Below are 13,067 nucleotides of genomic sequence, written 5' to 3'. Positions count from 1 at the left end.
ATTTCAGAAGACGCACTTTGTATATTGGTTTTGATAGCCTTTGTCTCTTCTTCAGGTTTGTAACTGCTATTGCACTTGTTTAAAATTATGTTTCCAATTAACATGCAGTTAATGTTTTTCATGCTTTTAATGGCTCATCACTCTGTATAAAGAAAGATATTATGTTGTACATGTAATAAGAATAATAAAATTTACATCATTATTATATATAATTTATATGTATTTATACCTTAAATACGTACTGGTATTCATCGTATTTATACACACTTTCAGAATCACTTGACTGTTACAGCTGTTCAAACGTTGTCAACATAGATGGATGCAATGTCACAAGGTCGTGTCAAGTAGGTCAGGTAAAGAGGAATATGAATGTTTTATTTTTTACAATAATTCTATGGCCCAAAGTTTGCAACTTTTATAATTTAAAATATCGTACCCTGTGGCATTGTTCAATGCGGTAATTTGTATCATTATTTGACTTACATTCTTCTCCGTGTTGCGATTAGTATAGAGGCAGTCACATGACAGCCAAAAGAAATTGACATTGACCTCGACTCGAGGTGGAATTAAACTATGTCAATCAATCGTTAGTGGATAAATTAAAGTTTAACTGTGCATTCTGCTGAACATTTACACGTTTAATAAGTGATTCAAATGCCAAAAATAGGAAAACAACTTCTGCGCTTTTAGACCACTAAATTATCATTTACGGAATGTTATTGTGGAAAAAGAAACGGACAATATAGAGAATTCATCAAAATTTCAAAACAATAAAAAGAGTCCAAATATAATATTAAGTTATTTATCAAGTTAAACAAATACCAAGGGAAAACTGCATTCACTGTTCCGGTCATAAGTAACATAGTTGCTTACTTTGTATCGTTATATTCATAATAATAAACCGTATGTTGAGAGCAATTCTTTGTTAGTTTTGTAAGTTAAACGTTCCCATTTTGAGGCAATTTTCTGCTGAGTGCATGGACTAGGTAATTATATAGTGTTTCTTTTTATTCAAAAAGCAAACAATACATGATGTTTATTTTACGAGTAAGGAAACATTTTACTATTTACTGAAAACATTTTTAAGATAAATTTTTGCTCTAGGTTATTATTGAATACCTTCAAGGTTTTTTAGCAGTTCAATTTCTTTTTTATCTAAATGAATATAGATTACAAATTACATTAATTTTCTAGTCATGCTACCGCAATGTGACACTAGGAGAGCAAAACCTGGGGTGCGTTTACAATCAGGTAAATGTTTCTTTTTAAGCAAAGAGTTACAAAACGATCATAAACTCCTTCTTAAGAAAATTCTATCCTTAATATATATTTTTTTATTTCCCAATAATATAATCAGTGTTTATGATATGATTAATTTACTGACGAATATGACTTACGTCAAACGTTAAAAAGACGTCATATCAACATTACGCTTCTTTTTCAAATCTCTTTAGCATATAGTCAGAGAATTTACAGAATTTACGATACCGATGTACCCGTGGATCGATAAAACTGTCTTTGAAAATACTGTTGTTAGCCAATGTTAAACGACTGGGTGGCATGCATTATTTTATTTCTCACCACATACGAACATATCCTTTCTTTAGCTGTAGGAAATAGGTAAATGGAAAGTTATCGGTCTTTTTTTATCTTTTTTTATATTTCTGTCTCCTGCAAAGTCTTAACATTTAAACTTGTAAAATGATAAATCTATGGATAATATATGTGAATACTGCCTATTGGCAAAACAATAAAAAACACAATTTGTCACGGACTTTTGCGAAAGCCCTCGAATTACTCAATGTGTCCTACTGATTTGAACTCTTAAATTCGTGTTTGCGTTTAAAATATTTTATAGAGATGTGATTCACATTCTGCAGTTTCTACAATAGTTGGACGAAGTGTTGTTTCTAGGAAAGCATCAACGTGTTATGAATGTTGCTCCACTGATCGTTGTAACATCGCTCTTTGTCATAATACCGACAGTAAGAATGTTCATACCTTAGCCTAAGCAAATTGATTGAAACTTAAATACCCGGGTGTATACAACATTTCAAAATATCGTCGATAAGCATTGGTTAATCTTTTCAATGTTTGGTTGATTTAGGTACTGCAAGACAATGATGATATTCTAAGCTTGTGTTAAAAAAAGAACTTGAACAAATATTATAATTGTACCGATCAACCATAACAAGGAAATAAATCGGTTGTCAACATTGTCTTAGTTTAAATACATTAAAATATATTTAGATTTTGCAAAATTAGAGACAGTGGTGTTTTTGACTAGTATACACAATTCATCTAAATCAATATCAAATTATGTAATTAACGTAGATCAATGACCTTTAATGTTTCTATTGATCTTAAAAAAACACCCATTATTTTGAAACAATGTTTCTAAATATATAACAAACTATAGCCTTTCAGAAGATCGGACATTTTTTCGGTCCACTACTGAGGGACAACTGTTAATAAAGTGGTACAATTTTTGATAAATTTGTATGTAATGCTTTAGCGAAAGTTTGTATGGATGATGAATCTGTGGATTGTGCAAGAATGAACTCATTATTCAGTATATGTAGTGATATTCCGCACGCACGAAATGTATGCCCAAGCTTTTGCGGACTCTGTAACGTCGGTATGACTCGTTTTGTCCTACTTTTAAATACATGTTATTGATCTGACTTTATCAGTTATTCGTTTGATGTTATACAGTTGTAATAAAAATATAGAAATTTTGTTTTAATGATTTATTTGAAAAATATAAGTATTAGTATTCAGTAGCATGACTATTTATCCAGGTTATAAGCTTCTTATTTCTGGAGGGAATAATTATGTTTGTTTTTGATTTGCAAATTTCCTATCAAATGTACGATTTCAACGGGAAATCATAAGATATGACGTAAGATTAAAAAGTTCTCGGCCTTATATACTTCTAGCCACTGCACAGACATTTACAAACAATACGTCGATACCGATATCTTATTGAAGATTACTGACAACGCTACACGCGATTTTTCACAGATTAAGTAACATAAATTACACTTTGATAGGTAAAGGGGTGTGTCATTTAGACCAAATGGAGAAAATTGAAATCAGAGCCGTCATTTGGTACCTCTGCAAGAAAGAAATGTCCCAAAAAAAATCCATGACGACTTAATGGATACATTCGGGAAGGAGTCCCGTTCCTTTGGCGAAACCTGCGAAGCATTGCTAGGGAAGTGGGTATACTAGTAAGCTTTGGTTCAGTTCAGGCAATTCTGACTGATGTATATGGCATGTCAAAGGTTTCAACTTGATTGGTCCACAGACATTTGACTGTCGACCAGAAACGGACCAGGCTTAATATTTCAAGATATCTCGAGGGTGAACCTAATTTTATCTACCGGATCTTAACTCGGGATGAAACATGGGTCCATCACTTTGATCCAGAATAAAAAAACAACAAAACATGCAGTGGTAGCACCAAGTCTCAACTCCTCCGAAGAAATTCAAAAGGTTGCCATCAGCAGGGAAGATGGTGGCTTTAATTTTTGGGGGTAGTAAGGTGATATTCAGGATTGATTTTGTTGAGCAAGGTCGTACGATATACATTACGTTCTATGCAGACTTGGAGAAGTCTGCATTAAGAAATCGCGCGTAAAAGGAGGGACAAACTGACTCAAGGCGTTCTGCTGCTGCAAGGCAATGTGCCAGCACACACATCCAAAGTTGCGATTGCTGCTTCAACTGACTGCGGCATTGAAATTCTTCCCCATCCCCTATATTCTCCGGGCTTAACCCCCTCTGACTTCTACCTGTTTCCGAAACTGAAAACAATGAAGGTGTTATGGAGGCGGTCAATGAGTTCTTTGAGGACGAAAATAGAGAGTTCTATTTTGAAGGGTTTAACAAGTTGGAGCACAGGTGGGCAAAGTGAATTGATGAAGAGGGAGATTATATTGAAAAGTAAGACCATTTATGGGTTCTCTGACTACTAGAAGTACATGGGGCAAAGAACTTTTTGATCAATACTCGTACGTTGCTTAACATCAAACAATTATACATTTCGAGCTTCGAAATTGCAAAAGGTATATCGTTAATCATTATACAGTTTAGTAAAGAACAGGCCCTGCAATATGAAGATATAAAAACTGGCAAATGACCAAAAAACATACTAAGTTATTCAATTATACCTCTTGATATTTTATGCGCTTCAGTTTGATTGGTTAATTAAGTGTCGAAAATTCTTTATTGTAATACTGTAGCTGGGTAGAAATGTTTCACTTTTGCTAATGTTCATATACAGTTGACGGCAACTGGTCTTTATGGTCATCTTGGAGCACATGTGACGTAACCTGTGAAAACGGACACCAAACTCGAACCAGGACCTGCACAAATCCAGCACCTAAGAATGGCGGTTTTGACTGTGTAGGAAGTGGAAGTGATATGAAAGGATGCCACAAACAACAGTGTCCAGGTCCAGAACTTCTTCACTTTTCATGACCTGTTTTAGCACAAATTCGGAAAACTGCCACATAAAAACTATATAAATAAAATACTTTTAACATACAAACAAAATTGCTCATTGCTTTGAGAATCGGAAAGATATTAAATCATTATATTTATTCTATTTGTGTTGCTTGATTTTACAGTTCATGGTGGATGGAGTGATTGGTCACATTGGGGCACGTGCTCAGTAACATGTGACATGGGCTTGCAACGTCGTACAAGGACTTGTTCTAATCCACCACCAAGTCTGGCTGGAAATCATTGTTTCGGCGTTAACATTGAATCACAGCTGTGTATGCCAGCTCCATGTGCAAGTGTGTATCTAATGACAAATCTAAAAATATATGCTATAAAACGGCATATCCAAGTGCTTTGCTACACCGAAACATAAACTGTTTGGTTCTTTAAATGAAAATAATAAAAATAACAAACGATACTAAAGAAGGACTAGCTGCTTTAAACAATTGGAAAATCAAAACAGGTCGTTATTGATCGAAGAGTTTGACTACATGCACGAATTTTAATTTAATATATTGAAAATTGTAACATTAATGCAGCTTCATCGAAATGTTGTTGTTTTTTTCCTATTATTTTAAAAATGCTAATAAACTGTCCATACTGAAATATGCAGACACACAGAAGTTACAAAAATCTTACACGTACATATAATAAAATAATGTTGTTCTTCTTTTTTATACAAAAATCTTACAGACGGTGGTTGGGGTGACTGGACGTCATGGAGTGCATGTAGTGTCACCTGTGGCGGAGGAATTAGATCACAAACGAGGTCATGTTCGAATCCTCCGCCCTCATCATATGGACAATACTGCAGAGGATCAAATGACAAAGTTGAATCGTGTGCTAATAATAATTGTGGTAACAAATGTGACAAATACTAGTAGATAATTTATAAAATAAAAGATAGATAGATGTGTTGTTTTAATGAACTAGGGCAATGGTATTGAGAAAATGTATTTAAACCTTTATGTCTGAAATATTTTATTTGTTGTGATAAATATGTCGAATTGTGCAAGCGTAGACAAGTTAAACTGTAATGATATTTGAAACATTGCTATCGTCCTCTGCTGCCATGTTTTTCATTACACTGTTTGAGTAAAAAAACAAATATTACAATTAGGAATGTTCTTTTCATTTTCATGAACATTTTTAAGAGAAATACCTATTTGTGAGAACAATTTGGTTAGCAGTTGGTAACTGAAGAAAAACTTATGCTTAAATAGTTTCAAGTAAGACGTACAATTTTGTTTTTATACAGGAACGAAACATTGTGCGACTAACCAGTGCGTACATGGTCAATGTTTTGAAATTCTTCATGATTTCCTTTGTTCCTGTGACCATGGTTATGAGGGTCGTTACTGCAATATTTGTATGTATAGATATTATTTTCTTCTCCATGATATTTTTGGTACATCATAACGTTTTCATATAGTGGGATAGTGAAATTTATAGATTTTTTTTTAAACCAATTCATTCTTTGAATGATTTTGTTAAGTCATTAAGTTTTTTTCTAATGAGATTTTACAATTAACTGCTTTACTGATAACTGCATTATGTTTACAAATAAATGTATATTCATACCCTCGCATAACAAAATTGTAACGGGGTATGCTTGTCCGTCCGGCCGTCCGTCGGATTTCCCTTGTCCGCCTAATTACTTAATACTCCTTTCGCGCACAGTGTTCATATTTGATAATGAAATTGGTCATGATTGGAAGATGACCCTTATTGATGTTGAGGTTACTAGGTCAAAGGTCAAGGTCACTGGGGCCTTGACTAAAAAGGTTTGTACGCCGAATAACTTGAGAATCCCACAGTCTTCATATTTAGTATGGAAGATAGTCATGATTTTTAGATGATCCCTAGTGATTTCGAGGTCACTTGGTCAAAGGTCAATGTCACAGGGGCATAGAAATCAGTTATGACTATTAGCTGATCCCTATTGGGGTCACTGTGTCAAATGGTCAAGGTCACACTTGGTCAGGGGACTTCAGAAATCTTATCTGCCCTATAACTTAAGATTCCTTTGACCCATGATCTTCATATTTGGTATGGAGTTTGATCATGACCATTTGGTGACCCTTTTAAATTTTGAGGTCACTGGGTAAAATGTCAAGGTCACAGAGGCCTTCAAAAGCTTTCCGCTGAATTGCTTAAGAATACTTTGGTCAACGGTCTTTATATTTGGTATTGAGGTTGGTTATGACTAGAAGATGACCCTTCTTGATTTTTAGGTGACTGTGTAAAATATCAAGGTCAGGGGGGGCTTCTACTACAATAAATTTGTCTTCTCAACTGCTTAATAATGCCTGTTTACAATGTATTGATTTTGACGTCAAATATCAAGGTCACATTTGAAGGATATAATATTGTTCTCATATATTCATCATAAACACCCAAGGCAAAGTGCATGAATGGGGATATCCATGTCATGCAATGGCAGTTTCAGTTTTGATGTCAGTAGATCAAAGGTAAAGGTCACTTTGATCATTGCGGCTTAAAATATGTAGAATACATATATATGCAATACACTAGCTTATTACGCTCGTATTTGGCAGCAAGGTTGTCCTTGTGCTCTTAATGACTTTGATTCTGACAAAGCGGTATGCGGGAGTATTCACGCCATGACAATGGCAGTTTAACTTAATATTTAGCGAAATGTCAATTTTCCGGTTCCATTTAAAGAATGTTATATTTTAAATAAATCCAAAATACTTAAATTTTTATACAATGTTTTTATTTTTTGTTGTCGAAAGTCTGTACATTGATTTTTACCAGACTTGTTTTATGATTATTTAACATAACATTTTTTACCTTTTTAAACTAAAATTGAAACAATGCAAATAAAAATATTCATTCAATATAGAACAAAAAACCCCTTCATTTCTGTTTAAGAAACAACGTGAGTAAAGAAGAACGATGTAAAATTTAAAAAGATTGGCATTATTTACATGTTAAGTCGTCTCTTGATAACCTACGAGGGTCATTTATTTTGTAGCTATTAGTCATTGCCAACCTGACCCATGCATCAATGGCACTTGTGTTGACATGTTAAATGATTACACTTGTAACTGTTATCATGGATTTGAAGGAAGGCATTGTAACATTTGTGAGTATTGCTTAACTTTCAAGGTTTCACATTAACTAATGATATTCGGAAAAAGAAAATGGTACAACTTTGGAATATAAATGTATAATTGATAAAACTGGAATCATTAAGTTCATGATAGACAAAATAAATAAATACTTAACTCTGAAAAAGGTTTGATAACAGCTTGATACAAATTGACGCACATAAAAGTCATGCATATTCTTCAATAAACGTTGAAACTGAGCACATAGCAAACTGTAATTCACAACAGGATTATTGCGCTTGTCTTCAGTTGCTGAAAAAAGCCTAACTGTTGCTTCTTTTCTCTTTTTTTTCTGTCCGCATAAGTTTAAACTCACAGAAGTTTATTTTACATATCGTTCTGGGCCAACCTTTCATTAGTATCATTGTTACTAAGTAACATACACTAACGATTTGCACGATCCTTATTTATCCTTATTTACATAAAATACACCAATTCGTCAAAATTATATTCAGCAAGTTCACCATGCAAGTCTAACCCCTGTCAACATGGTCAATGTTTTGCAAGCAAAACCGGCTATTATTGTTCTTGTGAAGATGGCTTTGGTGGAAATCAGTGCAATATATGTAAGTTTACATTATCGTATTTACATTTCATATCGGTGTTCTTTCATTAATCTTATAAGAGTGGGTTTTAACAAAAAGCAAGTGTGTGATTTAAACTTCTATTTTTATAGTTGACATAAAATAACATATAAAACTTACAAATGATAACATATCCTTAAAATTATCTGTAATTTATATCACTGTTCTGATTACATACTTTGTATCTGAATTTGTGAAAAGCATGTTCAAACAAAGCAAGTCTGTACATTTTTGTTTAATCTTGTGTGTAATTTTGTGCTTAAGCCAATTATTACTGCAAATCAAATCCGTGCATACATGGTACATGCTTATCTGGAAATATAGACTATACATGCAGCTGCAGTGAAGGATATCTTGGGAAGAACTGTGATGTCAGTAAGTTAGTTATTTAATTTAGAAAATGTATACTTACAAATAGAATAAAGATATCAATAAGACAATACGATGTTTACAAAACTCAGCCCCAGACGCAACCCAACCAAACTGGTAGGCAATTAGAGAGCGGATACAAGAGCGGGAAAAGAAGGAATTGGAGTCACAAATAATTGTTTCAGAATTAAATTAAATGGAATGTCAATAGGAGATTTTCAAGAGCATATAAATTAAACCTTGAGTTGATCAAGTAGTTTCTTGGGATTGCATAACATGCCGTAACAGTTGGATAAGTGTAATCTTATTTGTTTGCCTATTTTGAGTCAGAACACTTGACAGAAAAGCGAGTTATAATATATGTTTTTTTCCACCAATTGAACAACTACATTATAGGATGTGATGAAAGTTCTTTGTATCCATGCGACTAAGGTCGCAGACTTAATCCACTGTCCTTTATTACTGTCATTAGCAACTGGACTATTTCATATTAGAAAGATAGCTAATGGTCGGTGGTTTTATTCAGGTACATGCACCTGTTCAAGCCTGAAAAAATCAGGAGGGACATCTCAGGTCTTCCTCCGCCACTAAAACTTGAAAGTGGCCATATAGAATTAACAGTGCAGTTTATTTATATTTTTGCATAAATGATTACATTTGCTATTCAAGCTAATGCAACGGACTGCTACGATATTCTGCATAGAAATATAGGGAAAGTGAATTCGAATGGGGTGTACAATGTAACACTTTGGAGATCTAAAGTGGTGAAAGAAATATACTGTGACATGGCTACAGACTTAGGTGGATGGACGGTTTGTGAATATTACTTCATTTCTATAAATGAAACATTGGGCCTGTTTAGTCAAGCAATCTTCACAATTTAGTAGTCCTTAGTAATCGGAAAACAAAATATTTCGTTTGATAAGATATGTCACATTGAACTTTTTTCAATCTTACCTTACCATTGGTATCAATAAAATTTAATACACTAGAATTATGTTCACGCATAAACGTTTTAGCTATTAGCAGTACAATAATTTAAATAGTAATTTGTTCATTGTGAAAAAGGAAACTTTATCAAACATTACTGTAATTTCTGTTAACTTTTTTTTTAAAGTGTAAATCTAGTAAGAAATAAGTAGTCAAATGCAAATTCATAAAATTACCTTTAATGTATCAACGTTCCGACTGAACAGCCTTCTTCAGGTACATAAATAAATAATAAACAGGGAAATGTTTTTGTGTCACTTGACGTCAATAGCGACGGCTTTTACACGTAACAAGGTGTTTGGTGTAGTGATTATAGACGTGATCAATTTGATGCATTTAACTAGTGAAGAAGGCATGCAAATATCAAGAAAAAACGCGAGTAAAGCTGAATTAGATACCTGTATATACAAATTACGTTTTATTAATTAATTTGGTGATAAATTATCCAGGAATTTAGTTTTAAAAGTCTTTTCCAAGGTATTTTGTAATTTTATCAAAAGGTTTAAAGAGAAATACTGAATAGTATGTCCTTGTGTATTAAAATGTTATCACCAAATTGTATGAATTCCAAAGTTCAGTTTTAACGTATTTCCTTATACATCTGTTATACATTTGTTAATTACTTGATGGTTTTGTTTATATATATATATTAGTCAGTTGCACTGATGTTTTGAAAAGTGACGCATGAATATAAACCTTTTGGGCATCAGTAGAGACAACTTTCATTCAATACAGAGGCATATTCCGTTATGGTTTTGGAAACGCTTTCTATTTCTATAAGAAATCTATTGTTTCTCTTGCAGGTTTTTCAAAATCGTTTTGACGGTTCAGTCAATTTCACCAGAATATTCATAGAATATATTGACGGATTTGGAAATTATACAGGAGAATTTTGGCTAGGTGAAAACTTTTTCTAGATGTTTGATCATTTTCAACTGAAAAATCATGTGTTCCGTTACCTTGGTTTATCCTACCAGCCAGTTTAAAGATCTCCCAAGAACACTTTAGAATAAAGGAGAAAAAAACTCGTGTTATAATTGAAAAATTCTAAAATATCTCATAAGTATAAGTAATTAAGTATGCTTATCTGCAATCATGGGTGTTAAAAGCCTAAACAGAAAGAGAAAGATGAAATTCTAAACAGAAATATCGGGCGCATTAACAAATCCACATTACGAAGTTTTGCAATTTATGAAAGATAATGAAGTAAAACATTTAATGCATTTAAATTTTCATTTAAGGACTAAGGTTTTTAGAGGAAATGACTGCACAAGGACCTACTGAACTTAGAATAGAATTGACAGCAGCAGACAATACATATGCTTACGAAATCTTTAAAAACTTTCATATTGGTACACATCCAGGATATGAACTCCATATAAACGCAGGAACTGGAAGTGCAGGTAACAAAAGAAATACACCTACCACCGTAACCATTTTCTTGTAATTAAAGAATTTTTTATTATTTTAGCAAATAGTATGTTACAAAATACAAAGATATTTCAACATAAGTTCACTAAGCACTGACGTTCTGTGCCCGATATATAAATTTTAGAAGCACACCTTTATGTCTTGAACAGATACAAGAGAATCAGAAAACTGCACATATAACTTGCAAATAAAGAACTTCTAAACTATACGAGTTTATGTACATGTGTATATAAGATATTTATAAAAAAAGTTATTGTGCTTATTGTCCTAATGCTTAAGTATTGGCATTTTGAATGAATACTTTAACATGACCATATATAACGAAATTAAGAGAAATGTCAAAATATGAATGCATCAAGAACGTTAAATTGTTCAATATTGCGAAAATCACGAGGAAAAGAAGGTTGCCGGGTAGATTTACATTGAAAACATATTTATTACAACATGTTCACTTCAGCTGTGTTTATAACTCGTTATGCATTGTCTATTCGAATCGTATACTGTAATTATACAATATGAATATTGACAGTATGAAATATTTTATTTATCATTTGTTAGTTGGTTTAATAAAATCAAATGTAGCTTAATGTTGATGCACCCTATGCCCGTCGAACGGTATAATTGTTGATTATCGTTCCTATAATTATTGTGTATGTGTCATAATTATTTAAAGGAGTTACATGTAAATATGGGAAAAGTATGTATCCCGATAAGTTGCAATTAATCGTTACGTCAGAGTTTATTAGTGTGTACATACTAGATTTATACCTCCCGTGGGTCCATAGATTTACTTTATTTATCAAAAGATTATAAAAACTGTCAACTTGTCATACATGACATTATTTCTGCTTACATTGTAACCAAGTACTAAGCTGATAATGCGTATTTGGTTAAGGTTATATGGAATTGTAAAACTTAGAAAACTCATTTCGTCCACCTAAAAACGTGACACAATTGTTTTTGCTCTTTGAGGTGATGCAAACGATGGGTTGAGTTATCACAATGGAATGCCCTTTTCTACGTATGATCATGAAAAGCCGAACAGTAATTGCGCATATAGAGATCGTGGTGGATGGTGGTATAACACTTGTGCAGTTGTAAACTTGAATGGGCAATATTTTACACCAGGATCAGACAACGGTGAAAAAGGAATTGTATACTATGATTTCAAAAGCAATGTAGGTTTACAATCAACAAAAATGATGTTCAGACGATTATAATTAAGGTTATGTTTAAAACAGACTACAACCTATATATTAATTAAAATTTACAGTGTATACCAAGATCAGATGATACATTCGTCTTGTCTGGTCTGCACTTTCGCTATTCTGTCAGAACTTATTTTGGAAATATCCCTAACAATTATCAATCGATTTAAAGATATTTAGCTTGATAATGCTAAAGATCATATTTGCCTAAGTAACTGTCCTGGACATGCGGAAGAGCACAATTGTGGAAGCTTTAATTCAGTATTACCTAATTCAGTACATGGACATGTACTTGTTTCAAAATAAATAACATTTTATCGTAATTTTAACTATCTATTTTACAAATTTATTATCCTCTAACGTTTCGAGCTATCGTAATGTTATCTTGGTGCATTTGTTTATCTCGTTTGTACTTTATAAGGGAGAAAGTCAGGCATTCAAATAGATACAAGTACTTCAGAGTTTAAAAATATTTTCATGATATAGTGTTTCATATGACTTAACAAATTTCTTTCAATGAAATATTGCAAATGATTATTTCTGTAAAAGTATATTGTAATTATAACTATTCTTATTACAAATAAAAATACAAATATACATCATTTTGTTGTTATATTTTCAGCGATAAGAAACATCTTATATATCATTTCTCAAAATATTCTTAAAAACTAACAAAAACGAAATGATGGTGTTGTTTGGTTTGTAACCTTCCACTCCAAGATATGAATTAGCAATTACTCATATGTCATTTAAGTTGGTTTAAACATATATATTTAAACTCGATTACGAAACAAGTTCTTGCAACTTATATTAATCAATTTCGAGTCCGATTCCTGAAACCA

General features: G+C 32.6%; 1 protein-coding gene across 3 annotated transcripts in view; it reads left to right on the top strand.

The window, feature by feature from the left end:
• Positions 1–12,822, top strand: part of LOC132738262 (fibropellin-1-like) — a 76,071-nt gene extending 63,249 nt beyond the window's left edge. Inside the window, exons 2-17 of one of the 3 annotated variants that reach the window (XM_060725737.1) lie at positions 8–55; positions 274–353; positions 1,195–1,251; positions 1,859–1,985; positions 2,516–2,638; positions 4,289–4,459; positions 4,635–4,805; positions 5,203–5,367; positions 5,768–5,878; positions 7,508–7,618; positions 8,099–8,209; positions 8,492–8,602; positions 9,266–9,408; positions 10,390–10,486; positions 10,828–10,989; positions 11,990–12,822. In XM_060725737.1, coding sequence (XP_060581720.1) covers positions 8–55; positions 274–353; positions 1,195–1,251; positions 1,859–1,985; positions 2,516–2,638; positions 4,289–4,459; positions 4,635–4,805; positions 5,203–5,367; positions 5,768–5,878; positions 7,508–7,618; positions 8,099–8,209; positions 8,492–8,602; positions 9,266–9,408; positions 10,390–10,486; positions 10,828–10,989; positions 11,990–12,237 — 2,036 coding nt within the window. In that variant the 3' untranslated portion in view covers positions 12,238–12,822. The remainder of the gene's footprint in view (positions 1–7; positions 56–273; positions 354–1,194; positions 1,252–1,858; positions 1,986–2,515; positions 2,639–4,288; positions 4,460–4,634; positions 4,806–5,202; positions 5,368–5,767; positions 5,879–7,507; positions 7,619–8,098; positions 8,210–8,491; positions 8,603–9,265; positions 9,409–10,389; positions 10,487–10,827; positions 10,990–11,989) is intronic. The other 2 variants (XM_060725744.1, XM_060725732.1) reach the window with 2 other exon arrangements.
• Positions 12,823–13,067: the final 245 nt, after the last annotated feature.

This window comes from Ruditapes philippinarum, unplaced genomic scaffold, assembly GCF_026571515.1.
Source record: "Ruditapes philippinarum isolate M1 unplaced genomic scaffold, ASM2657151v2 ctg2950_1_1_1_1, whole genome shotgun sequence".
Classification (NCBI taxonomy): domain Eukaryota; kingdom Metazoa; phylum Mollusca; class Bivalvia; order Venerida; family Veneridae; genus Ruditapes; species Ruditapes philippinarum.
Note: the sequence above shows the minus strand (reverse complement) of the source record. Positions and strands in the feature narration are given on the sequence as shown.